The sequence below is a fragment of the Benincasa hispida genome, chromosome 11 (genome assembly GCF_009727055.1).
Source record: "Benincasa hispida cultivar B227 chromosome 11, ASM972705v1, whole genome shotgun sequence".
Taxonomy (NCBI): Eukaryota; Viridiplantae; Streptophyta; class Magnoliopsida; order Cucurbitales; family Cucurbitaceae; genus Benincasa; species Benincasa hispida.
The window spans coordinates 4,851,101-4,871,414 of record NC_052359.1 but is presented as its reverse complement, the minus strand read 5'-3'; the positions used below and the strand labels follow the sequence as shown (position 1 = coordinate 4,871,414).

Sequence of the window (20,314 nt, the reverse complement as noted above, 5' to 3'; positions counted from 1 at the left end):
TTTGCATGAAAGTCATGCAATAAATACTGAAGAATCTCAGTGGAATTGAGTATGCATTTGAATGGATTAAACTGAAAAAAAACTTCAAAGGTTGAAGAAGAGTCTTCAGTTGAAAAATTAGAACCTCTTCTCCTTTTTCCCTCAATTCAAGCTTATTTTGAGTTCCACAACTCAATCCGAGACACCAAGAGGATAATAGGAAAGCCCTTGTGCAGTTCACAAGTTGATTTCAAGGAGTTTGCAGTTTGAATCGAGATTCAAGTATTTCTTCAAAGGTATGTTATGAAACCTTCTTATTAATTTATGAAGCATGCTTAATTCAAAGCCAAAATCAATTAATTAGAATGCTTAATGATCTATTTTTTCTTCCGCTGCATGTTTACTAACTCTAACACTCCTAGAATCAAGGACATTGCTTCTAGTTTTGACCTAAAATTCTCTCAGATGTAATAATGTAGTTATGGCTATTATACCTTAGTTTTTGTGGATATTTCAGTACTTTAGTACTGAGGGATATTAAACCTTAGTTTTTATGGATACAATAGTAGTATTAGTGATAGAAACGATCCATAATAGACGTCGCGGTGACATTAACTTCATATGTAGTTCTTTTTGTCATATAAATATAAAAAATTATTGGATTGTTAGTTGAATTAGTGTAAATTATGTACCTTTGTGCTTTCTATATTAATGTTCTAAGGACCAAACCTTTGTTATTATGTAATGGGTGTCAGTGGTAGATCAATGACAGTTATAGACCAATATCAATAATAGAAATCACAGTGATATTGTTTGAAATTGATCACAAACTTCATATGTAGTTCATTTTGCCATATAAATATAGAAAATTGTTGGATCGTACGTTGAATCAATGCAAATTATGTCCCTTTGTGCTTTCTATTTTAAAGTTTTAAGGACTAAATTCTTGTTATTATGTAATGGATGCTCAATGATAGATCAATTTCAATGATAGACCAATATCAGTGATAGAAAGTACAGTAACATTACTTGAAATTGATGTTACTTTCTTTCACATGTACTTGATTTTGTGTTTTTATTATATAAAAATATGTTGGGAAATTCTATATTTTCTATTGAAAAAAGTTCCAAGGACTAAATTATGTACTTTCAGTGACATTACTTCAGATTCAATAAGAAGCAAATTGGATATATATACTATTGACAAAAAATGGAAAAAAAAAAAGTTCTATATTTATCAAGCATAATGTTATGTTCTTTGATAAAAATGGCAAACCCTACAACATTATAAAAATGCTGGCATCATACGCGTTCACATATATAAAAAATCACATTGATGTAAATGCTACATCATTATATAAATTGTAGAAATTTATACGTTTTACAGTTGTGACCAACACGACAACAATGGCTGCACTTTGTCGAACTTTTTTGCTTGCCAATTGATAATATTATTTGTCTTCAAGGTCGACCTATTGGATGCTTAATAATTGGAGGTATTATACTCATGCCAATCTCTATAGGCTTCCAATTAGCATGGTTCCCAACAAGACAAACAAATCTAGCATAACACAAAATGAAGGTATTTGACAAAAAATACTTGGGAACAAAAGAGTAAGTATCCATATTGCATCCACAAAGAACAGCAAATGTGTGGGCATATGGAATTTCATCAAGATTCCAAACACAACAGGTACATGATTTGGAATCTAATCGTAGCATAAAGTGATTACTTCCATCAATCACTTAAAATTTAACATCATTAATTGCATTAACCTGAGAAAAATGGCACATAGACCACAAATTAATTAATATTTAACTATCTGAGTCTACTAATGATAGAAGTCTATCAGTGATAAAGGTCTATCACTGATAAAACCCAATCACCGATTGATTTTGTGAAATTATCCATGAAAACAAGTCACTCTTATCGTGAAGCTTCTTGATATCTGATGTTGTGTTCATAATTTTCCCTCAGGCCAGCTAGTGAAAATAGTTTTCATATAATATGTAGTTTTACTTTGATCGTAAAACTCTTTTTGAACTAATTGTCTGATAGAATCGGATAATGATGCCATAGGTAAATCTCTAAGCTCTTTTAGAATTGCATTTAAGCATTCTAAAATGTTTGTAGTCATCATTTGATATCTTCTCCTTCTACAATATGCACGAGCCCACTTTTTGAAACTAACATTATTAAGATAGTCTCGTATTCTCAGATATATAGCCTTCATCCATCTCATATTCAACTCAAAATCAGCAACAGTATATGCTTTTCTACATAACATATTATCAATAGAAGAGTCCTTATATGTCAACTTCAAACTTCTCAAAAGGTGTTGCAAATAAACACAATATTCAGCAGTTGGAAAAACATTTTGAACACATTTCATAATACATAAATATCGATAAGATATAATAATTAAACTTTCACGATCCCTTAAACTTCTCTTTATATTCTCAGAAAACCATCTCCATGATGCATCATTCTCGGGGTCTACAATACTAAACTTTCACGATCCCCTAAACTTCTCAAATCTTATTGTTACCATCAAAAGAGTTCCACCATATTTACATTTCAAAAAGGCGTCGTCAATTGATATGCTTGGCCTACAATATTTCTACCCCTTAATACACGATCCAATTTCCATAAAAAAATACTTAAAATGTCCCTCATAATAAGTTTTATATGTAGTGAAGGAACCTGCAATAAAATAAAAAAAAGTTATATCAAAGAATTATTACATACTGTTTTACGATAGCTTTATCACTGACAGACCAAATATCAGTGATAAACCAATGATATGCTCATTTACTATAAGACCTATCATTGATAGATTAATATCAATGATAGACCACAACAGTTAAACAAGTCTATCAAATATTGATTACATACTCATTGAAAGCATGATTCATGATATATAAAGGATAGGAGGAAAAAAAAACTTGGATTAATTTCTTTTAGCTTCGTAAAAAATTTTGGGATCAAGACATAAAATTCCTTTGCATTACATTCAAGGCATAACAGTATAGCATCCTAGTATATGTTAATGATCTGATTATTGTTGGCTAATTATTCTTCTGTTGTTGCTTCATTTAAGAAATATTTGGGTGAATGCTTTTACACGAAGGATTTGAAAATTTTGAAATATTTTCTTAGCATTGATGTTGCTTGGAATGTAGAGAGTATTTTTTCTTTGTCAACAATAGTACGTTCTTGACATCATTTCAGAAGTGGGGATCTCAAGAGTTAAACCTGGAGGGTTTTCGATTGAGCAAAATCATTACCTAGCATTGGCTATTGTGCTTTGTTGACAGATCCAGAATCATATCGTCGTCTTGTAAAACATCTCATATACTTTTCATTTATGTGTCCTGACCTTTCATATGTGGTGTATATTTTTGTTTAGTTTATGCGAGCACCACGATAAGAACATTTGGGATGCTACAGCTCATACTATTCGTTATTTGAAAAGTTTTCTAGATTAAGGGATCCTTGACTCACCACCCTCTCTCCAGGTTGGCTTGTTTTTTTGGTGGTTATCCTATCTCTTGGGAAACCAAGAAATGGCAAACAGTATCTTGTTCGTTCGTAGAGACCAAGTATCGGTCAATGGTTTCTATTACATCTGAATTTAAGTGGCTTAAAGAATTACTTAGGAGTCTTGGAGTGGATCATTCTTGTGCCATAAATTTATTTTGTGACAATCGATCGACATTACATATTGCTCAAAGTCCAGTCTTTCATGAACGCACAAATACATTGAGGTGGATTTTCATTATGTTTGCGACGATGTTAAAAATGACATTATTACTAAACACCATGTTTCTACCAATGAGTAATTCACAGATATTTTTATGAATGACTTAGGAAAACAACTATTTCTTTATCTTCTTCCCAAGTATCAGGAGACATTCTTCTATTTAGTTTGTATATGTTTTATCTATTTAATGTGGGTTGTATTTAGGTTTATCAAATAATAGGTTGTATATTTTAACATATTATATTAAATGAGATCTAAGAAATAGCTTTAATTCCTAGCGCGTAAGCTCGAGATGAATATTTTCTATTTTTCTATTTTTTAATAATTTAATCTTAATTAAATATAACGAATTATCTCTAAAAATTATAGGTTTAAGTGGATAAGTTTCATTTGAATAAAAAACAATTATTGAAATGTCCTAAAACAACAATAAGATTTCATATGCAAAAATATAATTAAATTATTCAACAAAAGGGATTGTTTGTTTCTAGGAATGTAGATGGAAAATTATTTCAAAAAGTAAAACTATTCGAAAATATTTGTAAGATATAGCAAAATTTAAGAACTATCAATGAGATGATACTGATAGACACTTATAGAAGTCTATCAGTGTCTATTAGTGCCTATCATTGATAGTTCTAAAATTTTATTACATTTTGTAAATATTTTAATTTATTTTTCTATATTTAAAATAATCTTATCAATTTGAATTATGGAAAAACATTTTGAACACCTTTCAGAATACTTAAATGTCGATAAGATATAATAATTAAAATTTCACGATCCCCTAAACTTTTCTTTATATTCTCAAAAAACCATCTCCATGATGCATCATTCTCAGAGTCAACAATACTAAAGACAAGAGGAAAAATCTAATTGTTACCATCACTTGTTGATGCCATCAAAAGAGTTCCACCATATTTACATTTCAAAAAGGTGCCGTCAATTGATATTTTTGGCCTACAATATTTTCCTCCTCAATACATGATCCAATTGCCATACAAAAATACTTAAAATGTCCCTTAGAATCAATTTTATACATAGTGAATGAACCTGCATTAAAATAAAATAAAAAGTTATATCAAAGAATAATTACATGCTGTTTTACAATAGATCTATCACTGATAGACCAAATATCAGTGATAAACCAATGATATTCTCATCTACTATAAGACCTATCACTGATAGATTAATATCAGTGATTGACCATAACAGTTAAACAAGTCTATCAAATATTGATTACATACTCATTGAACGCTTGATTCATGATATATAAAGGATAGAAGAAAAAAACGAACCTGAATTCATTTCTTTTAGCTTCGTAAAAAATTTTGGGATCAAGGCATAAGATTACTTTGCATCATCATTCAATGACTTCATAATATATTCTTTCTCTCTCCAACTTTTATAGTAGCTAAAATTTACCCCAAGTTTAGTTCACATGTGAATCATAATATCATCCGGAGTCAAAAAGTCATAAGGGCTAAATTCTATTATAATACAATCACCAATCAATGACGAAGATGCTTGTCTATGAGAAGTTTGAATAACATTTATAGAACAACTGTGAATAGCAATATACTTCCTAAGTTTCCATAGTTCCCCAATCTTATAATGAGATGCACAAACGTACCATTGACAATCATCTTGTGGGCACTTTAACACAATTCATTTAGAATTTGATCTCACAATCTTGAACTCAAAGTTGTTTTTTCTAGCTATGTAGTAAAAAAAGACATTGATACTATTTCCTTAGCAAACACATCCTTCTCTCTGAAATCAAATGTACCTAAAATCACCCCTACTTGAAGAAGATGATGAAAAAACAAACACAAACACGATGAAGAAGATGCAGGCAGAAGAAGGTTATTTTAGGAATAAAAAAAGGTAAACAATATCTTCCTAAATATCTTCCCAAATATTCTATATTTGCAATTAGTTTTGAAAAAGAATATATATTTATTTATTTATAATAAAAAAACGCCTACAACAAATTTCCTTCATTTAATTGTTTTTTTATTTTTAAGAAAATAAAATATTAGGCTTACTGCAAATCCAACCATAAGTTTCAAGGTCTGCATTTTTTCAAAAAAAAAAAGAACTGATTTCTATTTTTCCAAATTTACTCTCGTTGGTGCACCAACAAAATCGTATATCAATAAGTATATCAGTTATAAAATTTATATACAAAATTATACTATCGGTATTCCAAAAGTAATTGCCCTTCACTTTTTTTTTTTTTTTTTTTTTAATTTAAATTCTTATTTGTATATTTTGATGTATGATTTCGTTAGTCCATTATCATCAACTTAATTATAATGGTTCAATTTGTTCTATTCATAACCATTTTAATTGGAGTATTTTAGATATGATGTTTGATAACAACGGCTGACATTCAATCGTTAGATATCAAAGTGAATCTTATGAAATAAATATTGTATTAACCGAAGAACACAAAATGTTATTGTTGACATCATCCTCTTTCTTCTCTCCATCATCATCACTTTTATTTCATTTAGTTTTACTTTCATTATCTTCTGTTCTTATTTTCAATCGATTTAATAATGATATTTTACGTTCATATGTTTTCTTATTGTTATAGAATTTGTAATCTTTCAACTAGTTTCTTTTTCTCATTTTTAGTTTGATATCAATTTTTGTATGTTTTGTTATGTTATTTGATTTTTTATTTTTTTTAATTTCATCTCTAACGATACACCGATTGTAGAATAAATTACTTTATATTTCATGTATCAACTAGTTAAATGCATACATCTAATTTAGTATATCGATTGTTGTATAACTAATATGCGAAATTGCATATATTAAATTTCATAACCTCTCTTGAAAATATAGTACCAACAAAAGTACCACAAGCTTGATGCCTTCTCTAACTGTTATTTAAATCACCAAATTATAGGCTTGATGCCTTCAAGCTCTCTTTTTGTACTTTTGCTTCTGCCCTCTTTCAGTTCAGATAAAATAACAGAGGCCAACACAAATCCCAATTATTCAAATTAACTCAAAGATTGTTTTGAAGTTATTCTCAAATGATTAAAATTAATCATTTTTATCATTTTTAAAATCACTCTAAAATATATTTTTAATAATTCTAAATCAATTTTATTTATACGAAAATTGTATTTAAAAGTATAAACTTATATATTAAAATAATTTTTAGTGAATAAAGATTGGGAGTAATTTTAAATATGAAAAAAAAAAAACGATTTTTTAACAATTTCAACCTCACTAAATGTGCACTCAAAATAGAGAGAATTTATTTTGGACAGTGAAGATGTGTAATTGTTTACCTTCTTCATTTTAATGATTGTTTTTTTTTTCTTCATGCTTTTCTTTCATTTAATTTGATATTAATAGCTATGTTAGAAAATCAACTATTTATTGTTAGAAAAATCAACTCTTTGTCAATAATTTATTTATTTATTTATTTTTATTTTTTTAGTTAACTTGATCATAGCTCACCATGCTACGGTACATACCTTCTAGCGAAAGGTCAACGATTTTACTATTCTCTCATCTATATTTATTTATTGAATTTAGGTTTTTTCCCTAATATTGTATATCATCGAGCACACTTCTACTCATAATTAAATTAGTTCAATAAATTATATTTCAATAATTTCACATTTTGAAAATTCCAATAGGTCGCAAAATTGATTACTAATTTGCATATAAAATTACGCAAATATATATCTAAAAAATATAAAAAAGAGAAATTTTAACCAAGAGAAAAAATATCAAACTATTTATTGAAATAGCAAAAGAAAAAAATATTGATAGACACTGATAAACTTCTATCAACCTCTATTTGTCTCTATCAAAGAAGATTAAAATTTTGTTATTTGGTGTAATTAGTTTATGTTATTTTTCTAGTTTTGAAAATCTCCTAAAAAAAATTATTTTCACGTGCATATTTAAATATTTTTAAGTAATTCTTTGAATCAAATCGATCATGGATAGACTTTTCACTAATATATCATTTTATAATCTATTGATTAGAGTTTTATTATCACTGTTAAATAATTTTTCTATATCTATTCGTGATAGAACATTTTTATGTTTATTGATGATAAACAATTTTTATGTTTTTTGTCTATAGACTATTAATAAACGTCTATATGATGGTTTAACAGTAATTGACATGCATTTTTTCTCTTGAAGTTAGAAATTCAAGTTCCCATCTTGATTGTTGTCATTAATGATTGAAAGAAAGTCAAGTCGTTTCTCCCATAACACCCACCTTTTGAAACCTATAAAATCCCTCCCATCACCACATCTTCTTTACATCCTTGCCTTGAGAAACCCTCAAGTTGACAAACGGATAAAACATCTTTAAAGGATTTTTTTCTTTTTCAAAATGGCTCCATCCAACAAAACCACCTCCTCACTTGCTCTCTTTTTCTGTCTCAACGTTGTCTTATTTTCTCTAGTCATGGCTCAGCCGATAATTCCTACACCTGCCGCTAGTAGCCCTGTCATGAGTCCTACTCCCTTAGCTAATTGCCCTAGAAATCCCCTTGCGGTAGTTTCTTGTAGGGTTGTGATCGACTTTTATAATATTTTTCCTTTCATTCGACCCATACCTTGTTGCACCTTGATTCGAGGGCTAGCTGACCCTGAAGCTGTTGCTTGCCTTTGCAATGCAATCAAACAGAATGTTGTGGGCATTAGCAATGGTCCAGACACATTCACTACTCCAAACCGACTTCTTAATGCATGCGGCAGAAATAATGCAACTAATGGATTCCAGTGTCCCTAATTTACTCTATCGCAAGAAACGAAGAAATAATAAGTTTTTATATACTTTTTTTTAATCTATATATGCATATTTTCTTCAATTCAATAAATGTGGATGGTGGGGATTGAAGTACCTTGGACCTTGAGGGTTAAGGGTATATAGATATCTTAACCACCAAACTATATACTCTAATCGATGTCGGACGTTGGATGTCGATCTTTTATTTTCATGTTTATTATGATAGCTATGAAAAAAATATGAAAGTTTCTTATCTATGTACTTGTGTGTGTGTTTACATATAATTATCAATCAAATATGCTATATTTATAAGCTTAAATAATATGATTTACTTGTTTTTCAAGTTTTGCTTCAATTTCAATTTTGTAAGGATTTAAGTGCAAGTTGTGTGAATGTTAATAATAGGTATGGTTACTATTGAAATTTCTCACGATCCCATATGATGAGATGTGGTTTTTTTTTCCTGAGTTCGACAATATGTGGGATGGGGGATTCAAACATCTAAATTGTCTTAGTTCGAGACGACATGCTTTATGTTAGATAAACTATGCTAATAATAGACACGACATGAATTATAAATCCATTTGAAAAAAGAAACCAATCGATGAAAATGAGAATCTTCTACGTATAGTGTTTTGTTCTCTCTAGCGCTCATATTTTCGACCGTATTTTCAACGAAAGTTTCTCTGAAGCTTGAGCATTATAGGATATTCTCATCTCATGCAAACGTGTGGTGAGAGAGGATTCATCCTTGAAAGAGGACAATCACTCTAGGGAAAGACTAGGAAAGTGATCAGAATTTTCCATAAGACACCTTTGAGTTGTATTTCCAATATTGCTTGTTTTATTTTTTTATTATTTTTTCTTTCCTTGCTTTTCTCGTTGAACATTCATCTTGTAGCTATGATTTCTAATTTAATGAACTTCATTCTCTTATCTTTAGTCATGAGCTACATTCTTTTAGGGTTTCAATAATGTGGATACCCTAGGGTTTTTATATGGCTTGAGTAATGTATACACTTCAAACAACATTGTCTTATATATTTTCTTGGTTGAATTTAAAGAAAATTTTTAATGTTAAATTGACCATCTAATTTAACGTTATGGTGGATTCTTAAAGCTTAGAAGGTTAAGATATAAATGGATGTCACAAAGGAATATGGGACTGTCTTGTCGCTTTAGAAATAAATGACACTATTGGATAAAGAAACTACACGGGAATTAACCTAAGATCCAGCTAACCGTAGAAATATAGAAATTTGTTGCTTAAAACTCCTAAAGGAACTTAAACAAGATCGAATACTTGAAGTTTTCTGTCCATGTGTAACTCACTGTCCTGGTATGATGCGGCTACATGGTAAAGGCACAACACCCAATCAGTTGAAATATTGTTACACCCTCATTCATCCGTCCTTATTTACATTTTTAAAGTTAATTTCCTGCCTATTCACCATTTAGTCACTCAATTGGTTACCTTGGGTTTCATTGGTCCATTGTCTTAATCAAATTAAAAATTAGTCTAGTCGTGTGGGATTTGATACTTGGAATACTCCAAAAATTATTATTCCATCGATAGTGCATGCTTACATTTAGACCTCATTTATCTTTATTTTTATCACTCATACATTTTCTGTTGATCATGGTCAGTGGTGAATACATGATTTTATATTAGAAGGAAGCCGTTCAAAAAATCTTTAATTTAGTTTCTCATTATACAATTATTATCGAGCCTTCGTCCATCAATTTAGATACACTGATAAATATTTTAATAATGTAATATTGATTACTAAGCTATAATAAACTATTAGAGCACGATATTGAGTAGTTTAATGTGTAAACACTAAACAAATACAGCTTTATATATATACATAAATTTAAATTGAAAGAGAATATAATTTGAGTCACTAAAACTAATGTACCAGAAAAAAAAATAAACTAGAAATTTGCATTAAAGTTTTTTTTCCTTCTTAAAATTGAGTTGAAATTCTTTGTACATATGATTAGTTTCTTTAAAACAATAATTATCAGAAATTTTAAAGGTTTTAAACTATTTCTTTTTCATATCAATAACATTTTCAAATCAAACATATTCTATTATATTCCACATACTTTCAAATATCAAATATAGATCTTTTACTTCTAATAATCTTAAATTAGTTTCTATTTTTAGTTGATGGTTAAATTTTACCAAAAGAATTTAGTCTCTATTAAAATTAACATTGTGTGTTTTCTTGAGTGAAAATAGTAATAATTGTTTTCCCAATTCTATCAAAAGCATCTTCAAATCATAATAAAAAAGTAATTTAAAGATTTATCTAAAATACAAAATATAAATTTGAAATGTGGTTTTTTTTTTTTTTAACTTAAGTTTATTAATCACTTTTTTCTTTTATTGATAATAATGACTTTAAACCTTGGACATTCCCACACTGCAAGTACACTATTATACAAATGTTTATTTAATAATGGAGTAATAACATAAGCCCATCTACCCTGAAATATTAATCAACCGCATTGACTTTTGAAAATAAATAATACTTCTTATTTATTTTAAGCATACTTCCATATGCTTAATAATAAACCCTATCTTTCTTTTCTTTTCTTTTCTTTTTTTTTTCCGTTGGTACAAAGGTTGCATATGGTTAGTTTTCACTATATCCATTTACAATGAAAACTTGTGTAATTGTTATAGAATTCTATTGATAAATCAATTGTAACATATCACAATCACAAACGTAATCGAATTGTTGTTGATCAAGTTTACTTAAAATTATGAATCTGCCATATTTCTTGTTACCATTGTTGGGAATGACCCACGTGTATCTTAGGCTCATGACCCACAAAAACATATGGGAGTGCACCTTTCACTTGTTTTACATTGGTGAATTAAGAAGTGGGTAGATGATATATATAGAAGACCACTTCTAGAGACTTGCAAAAGTGGAAAGAGTAGAAGTAAAGGTTTCATATCTGAAATAAACTATTGCATCCTTGTTTTCGCTTCCTTTCTTCTTCTCCAATTCTGAGCAAACCAAACTTCTCTCATCGCCATTTCAAGCGTTCTTTCAATGAGTGCACATTCGAAAGAGTGAGTTGTGTTAATCTTGGGGAGCAACTAACAAAAAAGATTGTACAACGGTCATGCGGAATTTTTATTCAAGGCAGTGGTTTCCATGGAACAATGAATAGGTTCTAGATCTAATGACGACTAACAATTTGATCATTATTCTTCCAAATCTGTCCAAATTGGAGCCACTGGATGGAGCCAATTACAATCGCTGATCCCAGTTGCTACTGATCTTCTTCGAATAACTAGAGGTAGATTACATTCTAACCATGGAGTGCTCTACTGATAAACGGCAGAAATGCACGTTATTACAATGCAAAGATATAAAACAATGTAAGATTGCGACGGTAAAAATATGTAAAATCGTGTCCAAAAGCATTAAGTTGAGAACATTGCGATCGCATGCGTCCATCGCATTAAAACAGCTAATTTACGTATTTTCTGCAGGAAAATGCATTGGTACAAGGCAGAATTACGATCAAAGGAATTCAGCGTCCGAGCACATTAAAAGATTGCAACGGCAAAGCTATGCGATCGTATGCATTCGTGAAGATCTGCTCAAAAAGGTAGCCGCAAAAGACGGCGCATCAAGGTGAAAGCTTAATAAATCACGATGGGACAGAAAGTTGATGACGGTCGAATCCGAATTTAGTTGACAAGCCGTTAACGACGCACAGTAGCAAGTACACTCAACTTTTTGGTGAAAATAAATCGGTGCATTAGATAGAGATTTGATGACATCCCACAGTGCAATCATTTGAGAGAAAAGCTCTTCACCATGAAGCTCTATAAATACCGAAGGCCATCTTCGTTAAAGGAGTTCCAGTTCAGCAGTTAGAATTTTGGAGTTCTTTTCCACCATATACATAGATAGTTGTAGTTTGTAATTTTATATACTTAGAGGCGGAGGCGAGTGAAGAGACAACACGCCGGAAGATCGTTCCTAGTCAGTTCGAGAGAGTGCTGGAAAGTGTAGAGAATGGAGAGAAGGTCGACGCTTGCAAATGCAAGAACATTCTTTTGGGCAGAGTAGAGAAAAGCACAGTGTAAAAGCCTTGGGAAGCAAGACATTGCTACCAGGCTCCCTATCCTTACTTCCCATTGTCATTCTGTATTTTGATTTCATTTATAAAATGGAATTTGCATCCCTACATCTGTTCACTCTCTTTACATTATGCATGAGTAACTAAACTTCAGAATGGATTGAGAAGCACTTAGCTAGCATTACCTAAGATCTTCATTTTATGCAATCATCTTGTCTTATGTATGCGTTCATCATCCCTTTAGAGAGAGTCTAAAGAAATAACCTAGACTTGAGAGAGCTAGGTTAGAATCTAGGCCTGAGAAAGTTACATTAGAACCATATAAGCACGAGATAGAAACTTAGAGATAACTTATATTTGCTAACATATATCGCATGCACCCTAGAAATAGGTTATGATAGTATGTGATCGCCTTGTGTATGTGTGTGTGATTCATCATCGCATAGACAAGAATAGAGGCTTAAGCGTAAGTCCTATAGACATCATCGTATACATCGCATGTGTTTTAAGACTAGAAGCTATAGCATTTGCATTTAGAGATGACCTGCTGTTGTATGTGTGTAGCATGATCGCATAACCTGAATGCAATCTTAGGAAGTGTTCGCTAAATCCTTTCTTAATCCATTCCTCACATACTCATTGTAACTTTCGTTGTTATTAACTCTTTTCTCAATTCCGCCGCATAGAATCTACACCTTAAACAAACATACCAACCAACTCATTGTTTTATTTGTCACCACAAAGGAATCAGAAATCACCGTCGCATACTGTCTCTACAGTCCCTGTGTTCGACCTTGGGCTTACCAGGCAACCTAGTAGGATTTATACTTGTATTTTGCTAGAAAAACTTGCATGTACAACGCATACACCACCATCGCAATATATACCATTATTTCATCATATTCACAACACATCAAGTTTTTGGCGCTGTTGCTGGGGACTACAGCAGTACATATTGTGCTAACGGTAATTTTTTATTTTCTTTGCAGCTTTCCATCTATGTGCACTGCCTCTCCTTTGGTAAGGGAAGAAGCAGGTGTCGTATAAGCGAAGGACAAATTCCTGAGCCCGATTACGACCTAGAGATTGAGAGAACTTTCCGAAGAAGAAGAAGAGACAACCGCCTACATCAACAACAAGAGAGAAATCCCAATTTGGCGGAGAAACCGGAAGACAGAGCAAGAAATGCAAATAATATAATTGCGAACCCCATTTTCTTGGCGAACGACCGCAATAGACCAATCTGGGACTATGCATTGTCCAACCTTTATGATTTCTCACCAGGTATCATAAGGCCAGCCTTGGACAGGTCGAGGTTCAAGATGAAGCCGGTGATGCTGCAGATGATTCAAACTTCCAGACAGTTTGATGGTAGACGTGGCGAGGATCCGCACGCCCATCTTCAGAGTTTTATTGAAATCTGCAATACGTTTGTGTTCCCAAACATCTCCGCTGAGGAGGTTTGACTAACGTTGTTCCCATTTTCATTGTGTGACCAAGCACGAAAATGGGTTTATTCTCTTGAACCAGGGGAGATTACATCGTGGGAACAAATAGTAGAGAAGTTCATGAAGAAGTACTTCCCCCCGACAGAAAACGCAAGACGGAGGAAGTTGATCACTAATTTTGAACAAGATAACGACGAATTGCTCAGTGACGTATGGGCTAAGTTTAAGCGACTGGTGCGAGATTGTCTGCATAATGGCTTACCAGATTGTCTACAAATGGAAAATTTTACCACGGTTTGAATCCTGCATCGCAGACGACTGCCAATGCGGTAGCTGCTGGCAGCTGAAGGTCTGCTCGACAAGATTTACGATGAGGCTAAGAACATACTTGATCTCATTTCAAAAAATCATGAAGAATGGAGAAAAAGCGATCAACGACTGAGAATTAAAGACAGTGACGCAAGCATGGGACCATCGCATCCCTATAAAACCAAATGAATTTGATGATGAATTTAATATAAGGAATCACAATCAGCAGCCCAGGAATGCATAGGGGCAAGTCAACACAATCGAACAAACAAGCGCAAGTTGTGCCACTTGTGGAGAAGGTCATCCAATGGAAGAGTATCCGAGGAACCCACAGTCTGTTTATTTTGTGAAGAATAATCCTTTTTCCAATACTTACAACCCTGGGTGGAGAAAGCACCCTAACTTCGCGTGGAAAAATCAACAACAAAATTTTCAACCAATGACGCAAAAAGAAGGGCCGCCAGGATTTTTTCCGCGAACAAACGGTCAACCACAAAATCAAGCTAGTTGTTCGCAGGTGCCACAATCTTCATCTCTTGAGAGCTTATTGATGCAGTATATTGAGAAGAATGAAACAGTACTACAGAATCAAGCGACATCTATCCGCAATCTTGAAATTCAGATAGGACAGATTATGGGCGAACTCAAAAGTAAAACGCAAGGGGCATTTCTGAGTTCTACTGAACTACCGTGTAATCGAGGGAGTACAGGAAAGAAGAAATGTCAAGTTATGACTTTGCGAAGTGGAAAGACAATGGCGGGAGAGAAAAAGAAGCCAAGCCGGACTATTCTAGTTGCGATGAAACCACAGACCCCGTTGACTCAAGAAGAACCAAAAGAACAGGAGACGACAGAACCAGATATTGCGTCCACTTCTAAGCCAATAGAACAAGGAACCATGAAAATACAGCTACACCTTCCCCTTAGAGACTTAAGAAGAAGAAAAATGATGAAGTGCAATATCATCGCTTCATGGACATACTGAAACAATTACATATCAACATCTCTTTCACTGAAGTGATTGAGCAAATGCCAAAGTATGTGAAGTTTCTGAAGGATATGGTGACAAAGAAAAGGAGCACAGGTAAGTTCGCAACGGTGGCATTAACACAAAGGGAAAAAACCATTATTCCACCAAAAATGCGCGACCCCGAAAGTTCACAATACCCTGCTCGATCAGCAGGTTATACATTGGTCAAGCGCTTTGCGATCTCGGAGCCAATATCAACTTAATGCCCCTTCAATTTTTAAGCAGCTAAATGTGGGGCAACTGGTGCCCATGGCGGTGACTCTCCAGCTAGCTGACAGGTCCCTTATGCATCCAAAAGGAGGGGTGAAAGATGTCCTGGTCTCGATTGACAAATTTATATTATCGGCAGACTTCATCATCCTTGATTATGAAGCAGACAAGGATGTACCCATCATCCTGGGACGACCATTTTTATCCACTGGTCGCGCTCAGATTGATGTGTACAAGGGAGAGATCACACTGAGCGTGAATGGACAGAAGATCAAGTTTGATATTATCAGACCCATGAAGTACTTGGAAGAAGAAGACCTCACAAATTCCAATAATGAACCCAGTTTTTATGAAGAAAAAATGTCTGAAGATGAAGATGAAAGAGAGGATACGACCGCATCTATAGTAACCTGCAATGCGATCGAAGAAATAACAACCAAAGAAGAAAAGCTGACGAAGAATGACGAGAGAAAAACACAAAAACCATCATTGGAACTGAAGCATATCATACCGAGAGTTCCATGAGTGTGTTCAGATCGCTCCGATCTCACCATGACCGAAATACAAATTATATACATTCAACACATACAATTATGTAAATAAATCTAATTATCGGCATGCTCAGAACAAGATAATTAAAAAGGAAAGGGCTCCATACCAGTTGAAGACTATCTTCGAACTTCAAAACCCCAACGCAGCGGATCCTTCCAATAGATCTACCAACACCCGAGGGGAACGTCGACTGCAACAGAACGATCAACGTGAACACAAACTCCGCAACGGGGACGACACCACCACTAATGAGCCCCAGGTATCCTTGGAGTGAAAACCTAAAGGGTGGGCTTTAGTGAATTTGTTAGAGGACGAAGGACAAACGAGTCGTGTAGGCGATAAGCAAGTGGGAGAGAAAACAGTGCTATCGTATAGCAGAAGTGTTTATCGCATAGAGGAGCTACACGATCGTGTATGAAATGCTAAACGATCGTTTAGGAAAAACGTATACGATCATTTAGTTAAATCGCGAGGTAAACGATCGTTTAGGTGGAGAAGCAGCTATCATATAGGCTCTCGGGCGATCGTTTGACGAAAATTTTTTAGGCGAAAGAAGAATATAGACTGCACAATTCAAAAATGAAAACTTTTTTCTTTTTTAACCCATCGGTTACCATAACCAACGCTACCCACTACCCACGTCTGAATGTGGAAAAAATGATTAATTATCATATAATTAATCAATTAATTAATAAATAAATATAATCATATTATATTTATATCCTATAGTTTGATATCACATATCTACTATAGTATTTTCTCCTCTACTTGATATAAATTATATTTATATCTAATTTCTTCCATAATAATGTATCCATACATTTGCCATTTATATTCATATATAATTAACCAGTCCAATTATATCATATATAATCGAACTTTCTCTTGTCAATTTGAAACATTTTCAAATTAACTCAAATACTAGTTCTTGACTTTATCCAAGCTATCCAAGGGACCTAATGGACCTATGGCTCGAAGCTCCAACGGTACGTGAATAGCTGACTAAACTCTTTAACTACGAGATCCACCATCCGTTAACTGTCAGACATTCCACTAAAGACCAACGACTGAACTCTTCTTACAAAAATATATTTCTGTGTCCATTGGATTATAACCAATCATGAGTACGATGACCCTTCACAGATGCTCGAAAGTTACAGCTGGCCAATTTACCATTTTGCCCTTATAGTTACATCTCTCACTCCTTAAGTACCACAAACTCCTCTCATGAACAATCACACATAAGTCCAACTATGTGTGAACACCCTCTCAGGCTAAGAGAATGTGTGTGGTGCCACATCGTTCAAGCCCTAGAATCAGCCCTTAAGGGAGCCATCTATCTACTTACTTCTGCCTCGGGGAAGGAGTGAATTCCATTCTTGTGTAGTTGAGTTCCCAGCTCTCCAAATCAGACAGATTCCTCAAAATGGTAGGTCTGAATCGGTGACCTAGCCATTTGCACCCATACAAATCAAAGGACCGCCTCAATAACAAGAGTTCCCAACTCACTCAGGATTGAGGTCATGTTACCTATGGTCATCTTAGTGAAGTGAATCCTCTGTCATGAACGGTGTTATATAACGAGACGTTTACACTTTGTGGTCAGGTCTTATGTAAACTTTTGTATAGGACGCCCCTGCTCGCATGTCCAAAACACGAATGATCAGGATCAGACATTTGTGACAAGTCCCAACACTGTGACCATTCCACAAAGCGGCCGCATCTGTAGCGTAACCAGATAAGGTTTCCACCTATATCCATATACTACAGACTTATTTGGTTATCACTCAAGACATGATCCACTTACTTGTATGTCACCACATACATGCTTGAGTCACACAGATAACCAGGGATTTTATGTTTATTGGTTGTGTGGTCAAGTAAATCAAACAAGTAACTGGAGAAAATACAAGATGTGAAGTAATATCATAGATTAATAACACAAGTGTTCGTACATACTGTTTACAAACTACAGGACACAAGACTCTAGAGCATCAAACCTAACAGGAACAACCACTGATAGTAGAGTTGAAAACATTGCCAAACCACCTGAAGTATGCTTTTTTAGTGCAAAATGAAACACTACCAATAATAATTTCCTCTACACTTCAAGAAGATCAAGAGCATGCGCTACAGAGCATCCTGAAAAAGTACATAAAAGCAATCGGCTGGACGCTAGCAGCATTAAAGAAATCAGCCTCGCATATTGCATGCACAGGATACGTCTTGAGGAGAATAAAAAAGGATCAATCGAACATCAACGCAGACTAAAACCCTATGATGAAGAAGATCGTGAAGAAGGAGATAATCAAATGGTTGGACACCAGGGATTATCTATCCAATCGTCGACAGCACGTGGGTCAGCCCCGTGCAATGTGTGCCAAAGAAAGGCGGGATGACAGTAGTCCAAAATGCAAATAATGAATTAATACCAATGAAGACCGTCACTGCTGGCGGATCTGCATGGACTATCGCAAACTAAATGCGGCGACGAAGAAGGATCATTTCCCCTGCCTTTTATTAACTAGATGCTAGACCGCCTAGCAGGAAATGATTACTTTTGCTTTTTGGATGGATATGTAGGCTACAACCAAATCATGATTGCTCTTGAAGATCAAGAGAAAACCACATTCACCTGCCCCTATGGAACATTTGCGTTTCGACGCATGCCGTTCGACTTATACAATGTGCCGAGTACATTCCAAAGGTGTATGATGGCCATCTTTTCTGAGTATCTTGAAGATTCTGTATAAATTTTCATGGATGACTTCTCAGTGTACTACACAGCCTACAAAAGAGGCAGCTCGGACATGAATGTAAATCATATTATTGGGACGAGCCAAATCTTTATAAGAGGGGATCAGATTAGATTTTGCACCTATGCGTACCAAATGCTGCTCACCAGCGCATACTATCGCAATGCCATGACTCGCCATATGAAGGACACTTTGAAGGCCAACGCACAACAGCAAAGGTGCTACAAAGTGGATATTTTTGGTCAACTTTATTCAAGGACACAAGAGATTATGCAATGAAATGTGACCAGTGCCAACGCATGGGAAACATTTCATGGAAGCTTGCAATGCCCATGAATATCATCTTAGAATTGGAACTATTTGACGTCTAGGGCATAGATTTCATGGGACTATTTCCACCATCAAATGGTCACAAATATATTATGTTGGCCGTCGACTACGTTTCCAAATGGGTAGAAGCGGTATTGTGCGTCGCAAGCGACGCGGCGGTAGTCTCAAAGTTCTTGAGGAAAAATATTTTCACTCGTTTTGGCACTTCACGTGCCATAATAAGTGATGAAGGCTCTCACTTTGTTAATAACATCATCAACAAATTGTTGCTCAAGTATAATATCACCCATAAAGTAGCCACCACATACCATCCACAAACAAATGGTCAAGCTGAAGTGTCCAACAGGGAAATCAAATTGATATTAGAGAAAGTGGTAAAGCCTTCACCCAAAGATTAGGCAATGAAGCTGGACGATGCCTTATGGGCATACAAGATCGCCTATAAGACACCTATAGGCATATCCCCGTATGCACTGGTGTTTGGAAAGGCATGCCATTTACCGCTTGAGTTGGAGCATAAAGCAATGTGGGCAGTGAAAAAGCTCAATTTTGACTTAAAGGCTGCAGGGCAAGCAAGGAAACTTCAGTTGGTCGAGCTTGATGAATGGAGAACTCATGCATATGAGAATGCCAAAATATACATGGAGCGCGCAAAACATTGGCATGACAAACAACTATGCGAGAAGAATCTCCAAGTCGAACATAACGTCTTGTTGTACAATTCTCGGACTCCTTCCCAACAAGTTAAAATCATGATGGTCTGGTCCTTTCATAATTAGAGAGGTATTCCCGCATGGAGCGGTTGAGTTATCCAATGAGGACGGGACCAACGCATTCAAAGTCAACGGGCAAAGAGTCAAAATATATCATGGAGAAGACTTGCATCACGAGAACACCTTCGTGTACCTGAGGAATTCTGACTAAAGAAGAAGTGGGCAGTCCCTGCACAATCATGCGATTCAAATTTAGCAGGGACGCAATCTTTTTGGAGTATCCTTGAAATCTCAATTCATGAACTCGAATATACCTTTTTATATATCCGTTATCAT

The 20,314-nt window shown here is 34.1% G+C and overlaps 1 protein-coding gene across 1 annotated transcript; it reads left to right on the top strand.

Annotated features, from left to right (window-relative positions):
• The first annotated feature begins 19,666 nt into the window (after positions 1-19,666).
• On the top strand, positions 19,667-20,044 carry LOC120090236. Its single transcript, XM_039047792.1, has one exon. The coding sequence runs from the start codon at positions 19,667-19,669 to the stop codon at positions 20,042-20,044; it is 378 nt and encodes a 125-aa protein (XP_038903720.1).
• The last annotated feature ends 270 nt before the right edge of the window (positions 20,045-20,314 follow it).